Below are 19350 nucleotides of genomic sequence, written 5' to 3'. Positions count from 1 at the left end.
GGAAGCGAAACCTCACATTTATTGAGCCAGGAAGGTACATTGCCCGCATTACCTTATTCAGTCCTCACTAGAGCCCTGGAGGTACTATTCTTGCTTCTACCTGCACAGGAGGAAGCGAAACCTCAGAGGCATCCCCATCCCAGCACTGAACTCCATCAGCTGATTTCTTGTGCTCTGTATTCAATAAGCAGATTGGGTTTTGTCTGTGGAAGATACAACTACATAGATTTTTAGGATCAAGGATTCCCTATAGTGGGGAAAGGGTCAAAGTATCTTGTTCAAAATTGGGGTGACCTGAAAGTGGGCCCTGGGGTGATTTTGCTTAGAATGGAATGTAGGAAAGTCCAGACTACACATGGACATGGCTCAGAGACACTCTTGCATAAGCAGACATGCTTGGAAAGCCAAAACAGGATGTAAAACAAAACAGAAGAGGGGGAAAATCCTCGAGCGCCTTTATTTTTGGTCCGAAAGTGAAGAAACAATCTCTTCTACAGAACAGAAATACCACCGTCTTTTATAGAACGAAATGAGTTACAGCATTACATAAATAACATCCGTCATGCATTTTATCCTCTCAGAGACCATTAAAATTCCTGTAGTCATTAGCACTAAAGTTCACTTAATCATTAAACAATCATTTATTGTACTAAGTGCTATAATGATGTTCTTGAAGGAATATAAAATACATGCAGTTATATGAGAATAGGAAAAAACAACACCCTGAGAATCAAATAATTTTCCACAAATTAAGTCCAAGACTGCAGAATGTCTGCAGAATAAAGATACAATCATTACGGTAGGCATGCTAGACAAGGAAAACTTCTCAGGTAAGTGATTTATGTATTGGCCTTTGTAGTAGCTGGGAATTTTACAAGAGTGCAGAGAAGAGAGAAGGGTTTTTCAGGTTGAGGGAATAACATGATGGCAGTACTTAGGGTTTTAGTTAGAACCAATTCATTTAAGAAGATGTCATGATTTTCTTTGACTCAGAAATTATGTGAGAAAAATAGTACATAGATCCTAAAATTGATGCATATTTTGTTCCTATAACTTGTTTAGTCATACTAAAGCATACTGCTGAGTTTTGAATGTGAGCAACTTCAAATTTAATAAAACTTGTTCTTGCTTTAGATATCCTTTCGGAAAATTTTAAGTGAAGTATCTAGAACTAATTTTGCTGCCAGTTTATATCATAATTTGGGAATATGACTTTATTAGAAAAACAACTGGCAATAACAAACAATGAAAATTACAATGAAGAGCCCTACTATTCACCTTCAGAAGTATTGTCTTGGCAAAACCTAAATGTGGGCATTTGTTAAGGGCTTTCAAAGCATAAAGAATGGGCATTCCCAGCCCATATGAAATTCCTCCTGGTCTCCTGTGATCTTGTACTTCACCTGCTCTCCCAGAAGATCACGGACAAGACAAACCAATCATCTGATTTGGGCACCCATTAAAACGTGCTCACCCCTTATTCAATTTTCCTTTCGAGGGGAGTTCTCATGAGCTTATGTCCAGTTGGTTGTGGCCTCCTCCCCTCCCTAATGGGCAGGCACAAGCAAAGGCTCTGGGAAGGTCGTGACTGGGAGGGTGTCTGCTTACGAAGACAAATGGGTGGTATCTGGGGTTGGATTTGTGCCTTCCCAGGTGTCTGGAGTTCTGTGTTCTACAAGAGCATCTTCAGGTGTGTGTGGAGGCTGTCATGCTGGCCATTCTTGCTGCCGTGGACTGACACTAAGCCATTGCTGAGCCGCCCAGATGGAAATCGCGGATGTTGAGGCCCACTTATAGAAAGCAGTCTTGTGAAAGGAGGACATCTAGACAATCCTTAAACTGTAAGACACTGTCTGGGGGCTATGAAAGGGTATCTTGACCTAGTTTCTTGATTTCCATGAAAATAGGACTATTATTATAAAGTGCTCTGGAAATTTTATTGAGGATACTCAAGGCAGTTTAATGTGAGACTGTGAAACTTTGGTCTAGTATCCTTACAACTCCAATCTGCCTTTCTAGCATAGGAAATACTGAGGAATGAAGTACAAATAAAATGGTGATCCACACCAAAGTAATCTTGGAACATTAGTTTTGCTTCACTTAAATGTTATCTATTTTCAGATCTATGCATATGATTAGAAGACTAGAATCCTCACTGTTTGCAAAGAGAAAAGCCAAACAGGGTAGTGGGGATATTATGGTTAATTTTTCTATTTGCTTATTTATATTGTAATAGGTTTCTAAAAGGAACGAAGCTTACTTTCTCAATAAGAAAATGATAACTGTCATTTTTTAGAAAAAAGAAAATGGAACCCTAACTTTAGACTAATGGTGAGCCAAAGTAAATAAGATCCCTTGTAGGGCTAAACTGCTAAATGTCATGACATCATCATTTTGTGAAAAACACTGTAATTTGTTGAAATGACAACTTTGTATGATAAATAATATTTTATTTTTGGATGAAACAAAAAAATGAGGCTAGCTCGTTAAGAGCTCAGGGTAGTGTCTAGCAGGTAACTGAGTACATAAACAAATAGAGAAAAAAATCCTATAAAACGTTGCTCCTGCCATGTACTTTAGAGAGAACCAGTGGGTTGGATAAAGTCTGTGGTTTAAAAAACAAAACAAGGGGGCTCCTGGGTGGCTCAGTTGGTTAAGCAGCTGCCTTTGGCTCAGGTCATGATCAGGCTCCCTGCTCAGTGGGGAGCCTGCTTCTCCGTGCCCCTCTGCCTGCCCCTCTGCCTACGTGTGTGTGCGCTCTCTCTCTCTGTCAAATAAATAAATACAGTCTTTAAAAAAATTTATAAATAAATAAATAACAAAACAAAAACACCAAACTTCTGTGGAGAGAAAGAATATCTTTCAGAAGGTTTTAATTAAAAAAAAAAAAAAACTAAGTAAAATAATTTGTCATTAAAGTATTAATGTTGGGCACCTTTGTATTCTGACAGGATAGTGGTAATTGGTATCATAGTATATTTGAATCTCTAAGGCCAGAGAGCTGATTAGTAATAGGGTATTACACATTTTATAAAAATTTCCCACTTGGACATGTCTTATGAATTTACCATAAGTTTATCACTTTTTGTTAGCTTATTAATAAATAGTATATCTTATTTTCATAAACAAGTATCCAGAAACCTGATTTAAGTTATTTCTGGGTTGGCTAGCCCCCTCTATGGTATTAGACTTTGTACAAAGTACTTGGCATTGACTTACTTTTGATGCCACTGAGACGTAAAGATTGGAGTAAAATTATTTGGTAGCTCCTAAGGAAAGGCCCGCAATTTGATTAATTACATAGAAAAAGATAGGATCAGGCCGTTTTTAATTTTTAGAGTTCAGATTCTCCTTGGTTCCAAAACTGAATTGCACTGACAATGCATGATCTAGAATATGGCAAATCTTCAAGCTAATAAGTAATGGCTAGAATGTCACCTTGGAATATTAAATCTTTCATAGTAGCAAAACAATATTAAATTCATATAAGAACAGAATAATTAGTTTCCCTCAGTAAAACCTCTGATAAGAATCAATTTATGGTGATATTTCAAGAAGAGGTTTCTAGTCAAACCAGCAACAGTGTCAAGAAAACAGAAACTTTAAATCAACCAGGGCCTTATCAAATCAACAAATATTTGTGGGGAACCCATCTTGTGCCAGGTACTGTGGGAGGCGCTGAGGGTATAATGATGAACACACAACTTTTGTGCTCATACTACTTACAGTTGCTGGGAGACAGTTAAGTGACAGTGAACACACACACATATGCACATATATAATTATAAATTTTGAAGATCTATAGGATAAAAGTGAAGAGTGCTATAAGACAGGTATAACAAGGACATCTAATTTAGACTGGAGGGACAAGGAAAGTTCTTCCATGGGGTCTCACATACCCAACATGAACTATGAGAAGAAAATAATCAGGTGAAGAGTGGGGGTAAACAAATATTTCAAGGGACAGAAATACATGTATGAAGGCCTGAGTTAGGAAGGCATGTAGGTTTTCTCCAGAACTGAATGAAAAACAATGTTATGGGACCACAGTGAGGAAAAATGGCAAGCAACAAAGCCCAAGAGGTAGGCAGGGCCCTGAGCATGCGGCATTTTGTAGGCCATCATGGGCAGACCATGGCTCTATGACAGGAATTGCCTTAACATCAAATGTGGAGTTGGGGATAATGACGTCCTCAGCAGTGCAATTTCCTTTGATTCAAGATGTCTTAAATAGGTTCAGTTTGGGGAATTATAGTTTAAAAATAGGATTGATTGTGAGTTAGTTGAAGAAACAGCCTTCTGACCTGGTATCCTCTGGGTCCTCTTTAAGTGTAGGTACTGAATGTGTAGCTGTGTGTTTACTTGCAGAGCTGAGCCCAGGTAAGGTAGCAACACACATGTGCTGAGCTGCACACTATTAGGCCCATGACACACACTGTCTCCTCTCATCCTTGCAACCATCCTATGCGCTGGATATTTTATCTCCATTTTATAGATGAGGACATTGAGTCACAGGAAAGGTAGCAAATTTCCAATACCTCGGAAGATGTACCTTGGAACAGATGATTCAAATCTGGGTCTCCTAGGTTTATGTAGTAATTCTTCACGGCCACAACTCTAGGAGCATACTTGCTCCGGGATCTCCTGACATGGGAATAAAAAAGGTCCTTGTAGATGCCAGTACGCTCCATTTCCTCCATTTTATTCATAAATTCAGGCACTCAAGGATTTAAGCATTTTCTTATTTTTTTTTTTTTTTTAGATTTTATTTGTTTATTTGACAGAGAGAGACACAGCGAGAGAGGGAACACAAGCAGGGGGAGTGGGAGAGGGAGAAGCAGGCTCCCCACTGAGCAGGGAGCCCAATGTAGGGCTCGATCCCAGGACCCTGGGTTCGTGACCTGAGCCAAAGGCAGACGCTTAACGACTGAGCCATCCAGGCGCCCCTAAGCATTTTCTTAATAAGCATTTATTAAAGACTTAGTAAGACACCTGATGTCACTGAGAAGAGGGAAAGATGAATGAGAAGAAAGAAGGAAGGGATATAAATATATATAAGACAGAATCTGCCTTCAAGGAGCCTATATTAGGAAAGCTAAGGCTTATATACACATAACCATGAAATAGTGGAGAATGTGTTGGCTCACAAGAGAAATATAAGCTAAGATTAATTCCTGCTATGCCTCTGAAATACAGGTAAGATGTTGATGGGTAGAGAGGCAAGAGGAGAGCATTCCAAAGCAGGCAGTCATGATTTGGAGGGACATTTCCTCTGAAGTCATTTCAGAACCTCTCTTCTCAGATTAATCAAGCTGACAGAGCATGGAGCACTTTGTTCTTAAGAAGGACCCACGGTCAAACAAAACATATGCTATATGTGGCTGAAATGTATTCCTCATATCCAAAATAAAATATATTTAGACACATTTTAATACTTCCCTAGGTAAGAGAGACTTCTATTTTCTCCATAAGGTTTTTTGTTTAATTTCAGCTGTACAACTACCACGGCCAGCTACAGGGGAGTTAGAGAGAGAGGAAGGAGAAGAGGAAGCTTCTGATGGTGATTTGCTATTGATCACTTTGACGTGCTATCCATGTCACCACCAGTAACTCTACCTGGAAGCCTCCTAAAATTCCAGCAAATCCTCTCAGGTGTAGGGTTGGTTAAGAGGGTGGGACATATGGGGAGAAAGGCTACGGACTGAGTTGAATATGATAAATTCCTGGGCTCTCAGTGTGATTGCTTCTTTCTACCCCCTTCTCATTTATGTCAAAAAAGACTATGAAGACAGATTGAAGTGAGGGGAACTTTGTAAAAAACCTTTTGTTTTATTTTGAGGATGTAGCGCAGGAAGAGAAACAGGAAGTGGAAAGACTAGAATATGGAGGCTTTAATGTCAGATTATGGAATTTAGATGTTCTGTAGCAGGTAACGTAGAATATCTTGGATCTTGAAGTTTGTTCTTGTTTTGTTTTTTAGTGTTTTGTTTTGTTTTGTTTTACATAACCAGATTTCTATTTAGAGGAAATACCTTGAAATAGGGTAGTATTTTTTTTCCAATTATAGAAATAAGTCTTATGCATAGAAGATGTTAAGAGTTGTTTTTTGTTTCATGTTTAACCTCTTTCAAGAGTTATTATATGTTCAGTCCATGGTTTCTCTAGATATTCTTGTAATGGTATTTTTAGGGGAGTCAATCCCAAAATTAATTCCAAGGGAGTCAACAAAATTGCAATCCAGTCAACATTTGACATAGCCGAACAAACATTTACATATTCCAAATGTCCTTGCAACTGGAATTCATTTCCTTTCTCAATCTCACAAAGGAAATACTCTCTCCTGGTGTTTCCCTTGATATGTAAGGTCAAGGAATTAATTTTCCCTTTTCTTTTTCAGAGTATGTTCAACATGGGGGCTTTTGCTATGTTGCTCTTTGTCACCCAGCCATCTTCCACCTCAGATTTCAATAATATCATGACCCATAACCTTTTGTTTCAAAATTGTTTTTTTGCAGGAAATCAAAGGTGGAGGAGTGTCTCTATTAAATATTGATTTTTAAAAAAGACCTCACTTTCTTTTGTCCTTTCTTCCTTCTTTCCAGAAGCTGAAAGGCAATATTAGTGAAAGGGTTAACAGCCTTGGAAAAGTCCATTCTAGATGTTCTCTTCCATTTAGGTTTGCTCACTTTTCTCTCCTGGATTATAATAATATGGTTTTAATACCATTTCATCTCAAATAATTCTATTTGTTGAGCAATTAACATTTCTATTTTTCAGGTCATTTTAAACCATCACATGCATATACTAAAAGTATTTTAATAAAATTATATTAACTTACAATTTTTTCTTTGAGGTGGCCTATAAAGCAATAGTCCAATCTAAAATGAAGTGCAATTTTAAGAAATAAATTTGGAAAGTATATTATTTTTATCTTATTTCAAATTTCTAAGGGCATATTTTCATTGTATAATGTCCTATAAAAATACCGATAGTAGTTAGTAGTTATCTATTATGGAATACTCACCTCTGCCAGGCACTGCTTTACAGAAAATATAGTAAAGACCTCTGTGAGATAAATGTGACCACTATGGACGGAATTGTGTTTCCCAAAAATTCTTATGTTGAAACTCTAACCCCTAGTATGAATCTTTTGAGACAGAGCTTTCAGGAAGTTATTAAGAGTAAATGAGGTCATAAGGGTGAGATCTTAATCCAATAAGATTGGTAGACTTTTAAGAGGAGAAGAGAGAGATCTCTGTCTCTCTCTGCTTGTGACGTGCATGCCCCGAGGAAGCCGTGTGAGGACACAGCAAGAAGGTGGCTGTCTGTAAGCCAGGAGGGGAGACCTCACCAAACTTCCCACCTCCAGAGCTGTGAGAAAATAAATTTCTGTTGTTTAAGCTACCCAGTCTCTGGTACATTGGTACGGCAGTCCAAGCTGACTAATACAGTGACTGTCTCCATTTTGTGGACTGGGAAGTAGACAGAGTCACTGGCAAAACTGGTATTTGAACCTGAATATGTTTGACTATACAAGCCCACTCTTTGGACAGCCCTCTGAATTTTGAGCCAGAAAATAATGAATATAGATAGCTTTTTAAAACAATACCAAGCACTTCATCTGTTGTTGTTTGTTTGCATTTTTATTTTTACTAGGTTTAGCAGATATACGCAAAGTCAGTTGATTTTGCTCATTCCCATTCATCATCATCCGATTTTTGTGTTCTAGCAGGATGTTACTATTTGAGCTTTCAGAATCCTAATATTAAAAAGTGTAGCCAATCTTCCTGAAATCGCAATGTTGAAAAATCCAAGATTTACTATTGCTGTATTTGCTTGTTGTAAAACATATTAAATACAAAATATCCAGTTTTGTGCCTGAAACTAGTTGGCAGTGTCCCATTAAACCATATTAAAATTAACTTCTATTAATTGGATTAGAAATTCAGTGAGAATGACAGCTGCTAGTGCCTTTTGCAGTTACTTTATTTCTCTATAATCCATATGGCAGAAATCACATAATGCTTTTTTCCCCATTGAAATAAACATTTGAGATAAAAAGGTTTGACTTGATGTGATCATGGTATGTGTATTTGTTTTTCTTTCTTTAAAAAAAAAATCTTTTTGTAAAAACTGAACTATCTTTTTTCCTCTCTTTTACAGGTTTTCACCAGCCATATTTTTATATCTGATTAGCATTGTTCCATCATTATGGCTTCTTGAAATGCACGATGAGACCCAGGTATGTCCCTTTGGAAAGTAGGAAAGTGGAATATTCATCAGTAAACTACTTTCATACCATAATCCAATTTATTTCAGAAATGCACTTCTCAAAGGAATTGGAGTTATCAAGAATTGAATAAGTAAGAGGCCATTAGCAAAAGAAAGTGAATTCATCATCTCTCAAAACCAATAAAGATGTTACATTTGTTTAAGATTTAAGATTACATAATTAATTAACAACTTACGTTAAAGATGTTCCTAAGCCCCCCTGGCCCCCAATATGCTAGCATTTACATGGGGTAGGGGATGGTTGTGTGTAAAAATTTGGTTAACTTTGCAAATTCAATGAGTTTCTATATTGTCCTAAGAATGGGCAGGGCTCAATAATCTAGCATCCTATAAAATGACATTTTTAAAAGTGGCAAAAACTAAAAAGAAACCCCATTGTCTAGACTCTGCTATGTAAAATGCAATCAGACTTGGAGCAGATATTTGAAACAGTCTGTCTTAAAATACAGGCCTTACAGATTATAAAAGATTCCTTTTTGAGACCCCCATGAGCTGTTTTAGTGAAATAGGAATTCTACTCTGGAGCCAGACATGAAGGGTAAAGGAGAGGAGTATGAGACCCACCACTGGGAAAGGTGGGCTATATGTATTAGGATCACACTGACTTAAAAAATAAACAATGGTTTCCAATGAGAGTCCCTCATCTATATACAGAGAAAGAGCTACTAAATTTTAAGTGAGTTGCTTCTTACATGGGCAACTTTAGGTATCAGGATCTGGACTAGATTCACAACCTATTGCTATTACTGTTCCTGTACAACCTTGGAGAGGGCAGACTCCAGCAGATTCCAGCCTGAACTTCACATCTTCTGGGGTCAGGTTATGGGACTATGTTACAGATAAGCGATAGTTATGATATAATATTATTATAGTACTTTGATTGATACAATGCATTACTCAAGATAAGAATTTGCCCCTATGCAGATTTCTTTGCTGCTGTTGGTCATTTTATAGTAAAGTTAAGCCTCTGATGTGTGTTTCAGATACTCAAACCTTATCTGGAAAATGCTTGCTCCAAATTTTAGGCACACACGGTGGAATTTAGGTGTGTGGACTATTTTTGAAGAATTCCACAAGCACATACCAGTAAAATAGGCATGAAGAAAACATTTCTCTGCTTTAAGTCCCCTATTTAAAAAATATTAAAGTCATAGGCTATCTCTATGACTGTAGCAAAATATTTTTTGTAACACTAGATTGGCTGGTTCAAGTTATCATGGTTTTTAAAAACTGTACCATAAGGAGTTAGGGGACTGTTTCAATTTCCTTACTACTTACTACTTTCAGGGGTATGGAAATAAGCTCTGGTGATTTGAATCATTTCTTTCCTTCACATCCAATTCTATAACATGACTATCATCCACAATAACAATTCATTTCCTCAAATGCTTTTATAATATAAATGCATTGCACAATTAATTGATATACAGGTCAAATTCCATTACAACAAATAGCATGCAACCAAAAGCTCTCTTTTTAATAAAAAAAGATTTTTGAGCCCCAGGCAGTACCTCTCTAATTTTCATACTACAAAAGAAATTGGACCTTTGTAGTAAAGGATTTGACTCATTTTGACACTAAGAATTAAAATGAATGCCCAAAGATTGAATTGGGCAGGGTGGGCAGAGGATGGAAGTAGAAAAAAGTAAGAGAAAGGGAGACAGAACAGTATTGGAATTGCATTTAAAGAAACGAGAAATGGCAGAATAAAGGGAGGTACAGCAAGTCTCTTAGTCCATTCATTTAAAAAAATTTGGTTGTGATAATAGCCACTTTTCCTTTCAAAGTATTTCCAAATACATTTTCTCCTTTATGAACTCAGCAACTCTATAAGTTAGGCATGGTATATATATTTTTGTTTTATAGAAGAGGACCCTGAGACTCAGAAAGGTTAAGTAATTTTCTCAAGGCCACACAGCTAATCAATAACAGTTCTGGGGCTTAGCACCTAGGTCTTAACCCCTACTCTGTTAAACCATACTGCCTTTCTCAGTTATGTGTTCTATGTTTTAGAGGAGTTCTCATCAAAATCATCTGATTTTTTTTCATGACAGGAGAGTAATTTAATTTCCTTTAACATTTTCAATTTATTCTACATCCTGAATGTTCTAACCTATGTCTTGGCATTAGGAAAACATCCTGACCTACCTCATAAAGACATTCCTCCTAGGTGATCAGTTCTGTACCTTCATTTCTGCATCTGGCTAGGTCTACATGACTGGAAACAAGATGATTATGACAACAGTTATGACTGTAACTCTTAGGTCTATTTATGAAGTGGCACAATTAAAGCAATGGAAACTTTCTGGTATTGATGGTATTAGGGTCTGGTTTGACCCAAAGGAATATTCTTGAAGCTAATAAGAGTTTTTAAGACACAGCCCATGAAAAAGTGGCTTGTTGGTACCCAGATCATCTACATGAACTCACCTATACAATGCTAAATGGAAACAATATCACCATAAAAATAATACAAGTCAGGTTAGGTTGTAGGAATCAAACCAGTTGTTGTTTGGAGTCCTAATGCAGCTACCCCTTGAAGGAAAATCTCATCAATTTGTAACAAGTAGAATTACAAGAATGGAATGGGACTCAGGTTGCAATATCATAATATGGACTACAAAGCTATTTGCCACTGCAGGGCAGATGACTTTTTTTTTTTTTTAATAATCAGATGTCTATGGATTTTTGGTGTTAAGGATGTTTAAAAAAAACATATCAAGGTCACCACTTTTAATAAATAGTCTCTTTCATGCCTACAGAATAAAGTGGTCAAAATTATTCCCTCTTGCCTATTTGATTCTCAAAAAGCCACTCTGCAATGAGGATTTGTTGCTTGGTTCAAAGATTTAATTTTTTATCTTCATTATCTTTTCTTGGACTCTTAGCTGTACAGAAAAAAAAGTGTGCAAACAGCTGGATTTTTGCTCTTAGAGATATGGCACATGGCCATTTTTCCTAAGTATTCTTGTCATTTCACCTATAACACTAGTTGTTTTGATGGGGAGTAGGAAAAAAAATAGCTTCTTAGACAGACTTTCTTTTTACTTTTTCAAGTAGCTTATAGAATGATCGATGCAGTATCCAGAGTAATTAAGAAAAATACACTTCTTACAACATTAGCATTTTTTTAAAAATTAGTTTCTCTTTAAACCCAAATATATTACCGTGGATATGCGGTGGTGGTGGTAGTGATGGTAGTGATGTGTGTGTTTCAAAAGTATGTTAGCCCTGCAGGTGTTTAAAAAAAATCTTCAACTTTTTTTTTTTTAAAAACAGCTTGTGAAATAATCATTAGCTACACTTATATTTTCAAGTGCTGCTCTTTTTCTCTTTTACATATTTTTTCTCTACCTCAGATTCCCAGCATCTGGATAAAAATCATGCACAGTTCACTTGTAGAAATTTACATGCAAAATGAAGGAATAAAAAGGGAAAAACATTTAGTTTGGGTCTTTGTCAAATTTTCCAGAAACCTAACTTGACCTCTAAACTGACACTAAAATGTGTATTTTGATAGAGGAACATGTTAATTTTTTTGGTTGTTTCAGTGCTTAACAGGCAAGATTGAAGATGATTGTATTACCTACTTAAGCAAATGGTATTTTAGATAAAGAGCCTTCTGGACAAGAAATAAACTCTTAGAATAGATGTTTTGACCAGGATCATACATGTTTTAATGCTGCCATTATTTATTTGTTCTACAACTGGTCCAGGGTTCAAGAGAGAATCCCCAACTATCACTCCATCAATGGTACAGCTTTCAAATACCAATAGCAATTTTCACAGAACCAGAACAAACAATCCTAAAATTTGCATGGAACCAAAGACTCTGAATAGCTCTAAGCAACCTTGAAAAAGAAAAGCAAAGCTGGAGGCATTACAATTCCAGACTTCATGTTATATTACAGAGCTGTAGTAATTAGAAGCAGTATGGTACTGGAACAAAACGGGATACATAGATCAATAGAACAGAATAGAAAACCCCGGAATAAACCCATAATTATATCATCAGTTAATCTTCAACAAAGCAGGAAAGAATATCCAATGGGAAAAAACAGTCTCTTCAATAAATGGTGTTGGGAAAACTGGACAGCAACCTACAGAAGAAGGAAACTGGACTACTTTCTTACATCATACACAAAAACAAATTCAAAATGGATTAAAGACCTAAATATGAGACCTGAAACCATTAAATCCTACAGCAGAACACAGACACTAAATTCTTTGACATCAGCCATAGCAACTTTTTCTAGATATGTCTCCTGAGGCAAGGGAAACAAAAACAAAAATAGGGGCACCTGGGTGGCTCAGTCAGTTAAGCAGTCAGGTCATGATACCAGGGTCCTGCTTCTCCCTCTCCCTTGGCTGCTCCCCCTGCTTGTGCTCTCTCTGTCAAATAAATAAATAAAATCTTTAAAAAATAAATAAATAAATAAACTCTTGGGACTACATCAAAATAAAAAGCTCTGCACAGTGAAGGAAACAATCAACAAACTAAAAGGCAATCTATGGAATAAGAGAAGATATTTGCAAATGACATATCTGATAAAGGGTTAGTATCCAAAATATATAAAGAACTTAGAAAATTCAATACCCAAAAAATAAATATTCCAATTTAAAAAATGGGCAGAAAAATGAAAGGAAAATTTCATTAGCATTTTAAGAAGGAATCCTAAATGGCATATATTTTATCACCAGACCTAAATGTCTTATTCATTATAGTCTGTGGTCAATCATTGAAGGCAAAGCCTCAGGGTATAGTCCAGATGCAGTCATTAAGTGCTAACTATGAAGGTTGAGAGGAATTCAGTGACTGCACATTTAGGTAACTGCTTTAAAATACATTTGATAGGGGTGCCTGGGTGGCTCAGTCGGTTAAGTGATCGACTGTTGATTTTGGCTCAGGTCATGATCTGAGGGTCTTGAGATCAAGCCCCATGTCAGGCTCCATGCTGAGCCTGCTGAAGTCTGCTTAGGATTCTCTCTCTCCCTCTCCCTCTGCACCTCCCCCACCCCACCCCGCTCACACGTGCTATCTAAAATAAATAAAATGCATTGGATAGCATAAAGAAAGTGAATGACATACCCATATTTCTTAATTCTCAGCTAAAGGAATAGAGTAGTCCCCTCTTTTCCATGAGGGATAAGTTCTAAGATTCCCCAGTGGATGCTTAAAAATGTGGATAGTACCAAAGTCAATATATACTGTTTTTTCCTGTACATACATACTTATGGTAAAGTTTAATTTATAAATCAAGCACAGCAAGAGATTAACAATAACTAACAGTAAAATAGAACAATTATGATGATGTACTATAATGTGGAAGAAGAAATGGGCAGAAGACATGAATAGACATTTCTCCAAAGAAGACATCCAGATAGCCAACAGATCCATGAAAAGATGCTCATCATCACTCACCATCAGGGGAATACAAATCCAAACTACAGTGAGATATCACCTCACACCTATCAGAATGGCTAAAATCAACAACACAAGAAACAACAGGTGTTGGCAAGGATGTGGAGAGAAAGGAACCCCTGTGCAATGTTGATGGGAATGCAAACTGGTACAGCCACTCTGGAAAACAGTATGGAGTTTCCTCAGAAAGTTAAAAATTGAACTACCCTATGATCCAGCAATGGCACTACTGGGTATTTACCCAAAGAACAAAAAAACACTAATTCAAAGGGATACATACACTCCTATGTTTATAGCAGCATTATTTACAATAGCCAAGATATGGAAGCAGCCCAAGTGTCCACTGACAGACGAATGGATAAAGAAGATGTGGTGTATATATTGGAATATTAATCAGTCATAAAAAAGAATGAAGTCTATTCATTTTCAAGGACATGGATGGAGCTAGAGAGTACAATGCTAAGTGAAATAAGTCATTCAAAGAAAGACAAATACCTTATGATTTCACTCATGGAATTTAAGAAAGAAAACAAATGATCAAAGGAAAAAAAAGAGATAAACCAAGAAATAAATTATAGAGAACAAACTGATGGTCACCAGAGTGGAGGTGGGTGGGGGAGTGGGGGAAAACGGTGATGGGGATTAAGGAGTGACTTGTTATGATGACCACCAGGTGATGTATGGAATTGTTGAATCACTATATTGTAAACCTGAAGCTAATATAATACTGTATGTGTACTAACTGAAATTAAAATAAAAACTTAACAAATTCTACAGCTCTGTACAATGAACTTGGAGCATCTACATCCTCATAGACTTGTGGGAAAATAAAACATGTATAGTTGACTTCTCATATTAATTGAAAAGTGGTTTTCTATCTTAAGACTATACTCTGAATTTTGGAAATATTTATGCATATTGTGTAAATCCACATATCTACTCAAAATCTCTTAGATAATTGAAGCCATTTTAAATTCTACATATTGTGGGTTTTTTTTTAACATATTGCTTTTTTACAAAATTCTTAGTACTGCAGTAGCCATTCTGAAGGAATGTCACAAAATACCAGCAGCAAAGAAAACTTCAATCAAACTCTGATATCAAGTGAACAAGCCAATGGAGCAGATGATCTCATTAAGACGGTGAGAGATTTTTTCACTGTATTTTAAAGGATCTAGCAAATCACCTTTTCATTTGGTGAAGATAACATGCTCTACACCTTTCAGCTCATTCTTTCCTAAGGAAATTTGCCAGTTGTTTAATCATTTGGCTAAGGAATTTGCAAAATAATTGTATTTTTATTAATTAAACACATTTAATATGCATAATAGTCATATATATCATATATATTAATAGATATATTTAACTTGCAGCATTAAGTAGCCTTTAACACTTAGGTCAGATAATATATGCACAAGGCGAGATACATATTATTTGTGAAAGAATGATAAAAGATTGGGATCTGGCCTATATATTTTTTGGTGTTATATTAATAGGGAAGTTTTCCAGCCAAAAGAGAATCAATTCTTTGTTCTTCACTTGCCTGATATTTGTGAAACTAACCATAGCCTATTATAAAATGGTATATGGGAGAGACTCAAGGCCCAGACCCCTACCAATGAGCCACATTTTCAACAATGAGACAGATTATTGATTCTAAGAGGTTTAATTGAGTTAGCCTTGGATTCTAATTCAAGCTCCAATCACAGCTGACTGATATCACTTTGAACAAGTCACTTAATCACTCTGTATCTCAGTTTTTCATCTGATAATTGAAAATATTAATATTCACCCTGCTAGTATGCTTCTTGTAAGAATCAAGTAGGATGTATGTGAAGTCTCATAGAAAAAATATGAAACACTGTGTAAATGAAAGATCATTGATCCTCATGCTTGGCTTCAATCAGGCTAGCATCCTGCCTTGTCTTTTATCCTCCCTTTACCTCTACACTTGACATAAGTAAGTAATCAAGAGGGGTAAATAGGTTTTGAACAAATGTAGTTAAGTTACTTGTATAAATCAGTTGGAAGCAACTATCAAAGCCACTGGAGACCTACACTCCTGTAGTCTTTAAAAGATTATAGCCTCTAAGGGCCAATGATATATTTTAAAACTTACTTAGAAGTTAAATGGGCAAGAGATATTATTCAGAATACATGAAAGGGGTGTAAATTTTTCTCCAAGTTCAAGATTAAAGGCAGAATAAAATTTGGTTGCTAGTTTATGGATTTTTCAATAGTATGTTATATATTCAGAATAAAAATAACTACAGTTATTCTCTTTCTTTGTATTTAGGTAATGAATAAACATGATTATACATTTTCTCATTTGATGTAGTAGTGTTTTAAAGCAATAAAAAACAAGAGATCTGTACTATGTTAAAATATTCCCAGATTAATAAATTCAGCCTTGAAATCCCTGAAAGAAAAATACAGATTTTTTTGTGATTTTAATATGGTATTTAAAAAGTTTTGCTGTTACTTTGTTACAGAGAAGAGTAAAATGAGAAATGATCTTTAAAATGTCATGAAATTGGCCCTTTAAATATCAAATGCTACAATCCTACTAGCAAGTGTGAGGTTTAAATTACTTCTTGTTATAAGGCTGCCCCTTTTTAAGGACCACGTTAGCTTTTTTTCCCCAGAGTGTCCAGTTGAAAGGAGTTTTATTTTCTTTAGTAAGTGAAGAATCATTTTCTGAAAATGACCTTCCATAAAAGTTAATTCTTGATTGAAAACCATGGTGAAGGAGGCATCTCTCTCCAAGGTGGTAGCTCACAATCTTCTCTCTCTATCACATTTTTGTTACATAGGCCAAAGGTTTTGTAAGTAACTTAACTACAGTATGTGAGAAAGTTTGGACTTTGGGACTCCATCAGACATTCCTGTTAATGCTCATAATTGGAAGATGGCTTCTACCCATTGGAGGAGGGATCACTCGGGACCAACTCTCTCAACTTCTCCTTATGTTTGTGGGGACAGCTGCTGACATACTGGAATTCACAAGTGAGACCCTGGAAGAACAAAATGTGAGGTAAGCAGGCCTACAAGGTCAGGCCTCCCACACTTGTCTATTTGTTCTATTATTTATATTCTGCACAAATAAGGATTTTCAGTCTATTATATGTCCAATGATAGAATCATAGAATTTCCTAATGTTCAGATGCATATTAGGTACCAGCCCAGTTTATATGTATATATATCTGAACTTCCTGCTAAAGAAAAAGGGCAAATAATATTTCCTTTGGGTGAGAACAGAAAAGCTCTACACTTCTGCATGACCATGGGTTAGGTGGGGCCATGGTTGTTAGAAAACCTTCAGGAGGTGGAATGATCATCCATTGCTCCTCTCTTATGTTCTCAAGTGTCCTGGAATGTTGCCAATCATAAAATTCTCTTCTAGAGCACAGCATAGCTATAAGTCCAGGAAAACACCTAGAAAAGACATAGAGAAATCTCTCCTCTACCTAGTTGGGAATTTATATTTCCTGGTGGGAATGGAGAATGGGGCAGATTAAGTTTATTTTACTAAATTTTATTTTTAGTCAGTTTTATTCAAAGTGCCTAAAGGCCTTCTGGTATAGATGCCTATAAATTAAAACTTATTGAGTTGGTACTTTTATTTTTGCCACAAGCAAATAAACTCAGAATCCATGATCACATCTGTTTATGGAACCACTTTCTTACCTTTAGGGATTTAAGTCTCAGTGCCTGAATGTACTTTCAGCTTGGGTTGTTTTGCGATATGCTATAAAAATAAATTGCAATGAAGTTGGCTCTTAATGCTACAGTTTACTTTATGCTGTGTTTCTCAAATAACGAAACATAAAGCCGAGCAAAATACACTAACTTACTGAGTAAACTTAGTATCCTAATTATAGCACAAAGTATATCTGTAACCAGAGGTTACCTTTACATGATCATTTCCCGTTTCATTTATACTAATTTTTCTTATACTTTATTAAGTAGACATAGAATTTTAAAAAGAATCTAATTTAAGTTGATCCATTGTCCTCAAAACATTGATGTTAATTTTGTAACTTTAATACCTAATATTTGGTCAGTGCTGTGCATTGTAAACAAATTCTCAGATACTTTAAAACACTTGTAATATAATGGGGTTACAAGAAAAACTTGAAGAAATCATAACCAAGCACATAAAAACAGTAAATAACTACAGGCACAGTGACAGGGACATAAAAATATAACTATGACTAGCTATACCTATATAGAAATAAACACATACATGCTAAATATCTAGTGAGATGGGAGAGATATGGGGTAGGAAATGGAATATTCTGGAAGGATATGTTTTGTGGGGCTGGTAATTAAAATGTGAGAAATGCCAAATCCGGCTACTTAAATGGTCTGTTTATTAGGTCCATCCACAAATGACACCAAGGTGCATTTTATAGATCAGTATTTGCCAATAGATGTTAAATATTCAATGTTAATCATTAAAATCTTAATTTCCCAGAAAAAAAATCTTTGAAAATCATGAGGTATTTATTCATTCATCAACTGTAGATTGATTATCTGATATGTACCAGGCAATGTGCTGGGTGGAGATTGGGGAGCAAATGGTAAGTGGTGAGAGAAATTCTGGACACACCGTCCTCTCCCAACCCGGGTGATTTCAATTCAGCAATTTCTTCTGCCACCTACAAATTAATCAAATGTTTCTAAAATCTTTTTTTTTCTCATTTTAAACTTGCATTATATCCTCAGAAGTGGTCAAATAAAGAATGCCATGGTTATTGTTTTAAAATTTATTTTCAGGCTTCATGGTCTCAGACTGAAGTCATTTTATTTTTAATATAACTGCATTGTGTCAGTGTGTAGTCTCTACTCCCTCGTCTCCATCACTACTCAGACTCCAAAGTCAAGACCCATAAAGAACCTAGAATTTTTTCTCCCTCTTAAAACCCACCTCCTGACTTGTAATTTTGTCACTGGTTTCATCTATACTGCAAGAATTGACACTGCAAATGTCGGTCTCTTCAAAGGAGAGACAAACTCTCACACTGCGGCAAAGTTTTCCCCTTTGGACTCAAAAAAGACAATCATGAAAAATAAATTTAATGTACTCATAAAAGATGTTCACTTGTAATAGCAAAGGAGGTTACTTCATTAGAACCCACTTAGCATTACCTATTTTTACAACATTTTATCTTCTATTTTATTTTATTCCATAATTTAGGCTGACAGATTTAGGAGAAAACCTTCTATAATGCATACACTGCAACGATGTCTACCTCTCTTTCCTGCATCCTTGCTAAATACCTTAAATCCAATTTTTTTAAACTTAAGTCAATTTCTTTCCGTATGTCAACTTTAAAGTTCATTTGACTAATTCTTATGAATTTACATGGACTTGTGAGATGCTGCAAATTTTTCTTAAGAGCTTGACTTTACACACCATAAAATTCAACTATTCTAATTCTATGGTTCAATGATATTTAGTAAATTTATTGGTGTGCAACCACCATGAGAATCTAGATTCCTTGTGGCTGTTGGGAGTCAATTCTCACTCCTCCCACGACCAACCCTAAGCAACCCCTGATATGCTTTCTTTCTGTACAGTCTCCTTTTCCAGAAATTTCATGTAAGTGGGATCATAAAATATATAGCATTTT

General features: G+C 35.9%; 1 protein-coding gene across 1 annotated transcript in view; it reads left to right on the top strand.

The window, feature by feature from the left end:
• Positions 1 to 19350, top strand: part of TMEM26 (transmembrane protein 26) — a 46671-nt gene that overhangs the window by 8202 nt on the left and 19119 nt on the right. Inside the window, exons 2-4 of the mRNA XM_032423638.1 lie at positions 8164 to 8242; positions 14743 to 14856; positions 16528 to 16748. Of these exons, the coding sequence (XP_032279529.1) occupies positions 8164 to 8242; positions 14743 to 14856; positions 16528 to 16748 (414 nt within the window). The remainder of the gene's footprint in view (positions 1 to 8163; positions 8243 to 14742; positions 14857 to 16527; positions 16749 to 19350) is intronic.

The sequence above is a fragment of the Phoca vitulina genome, unplaced genomic scaffold, assembly GCF_004348235.1.
Source record: "Phoca vitulina isolate PV1807 unplaced genomic scaffold, GSC_HSeal_1.0 scaffold29, whole genome shotgun sequence".
Classification (NCBI taxonomy): Eukaryota; Metazoa; Chordata; class Mammalia; order Carnivora; family Phocidae; genus Phoca; species Phoca vitulina.
Note: the sequence above shows the minus strand (reverse complement) of the source record. Positions and strands in the feature narration are given on the sequence as shown.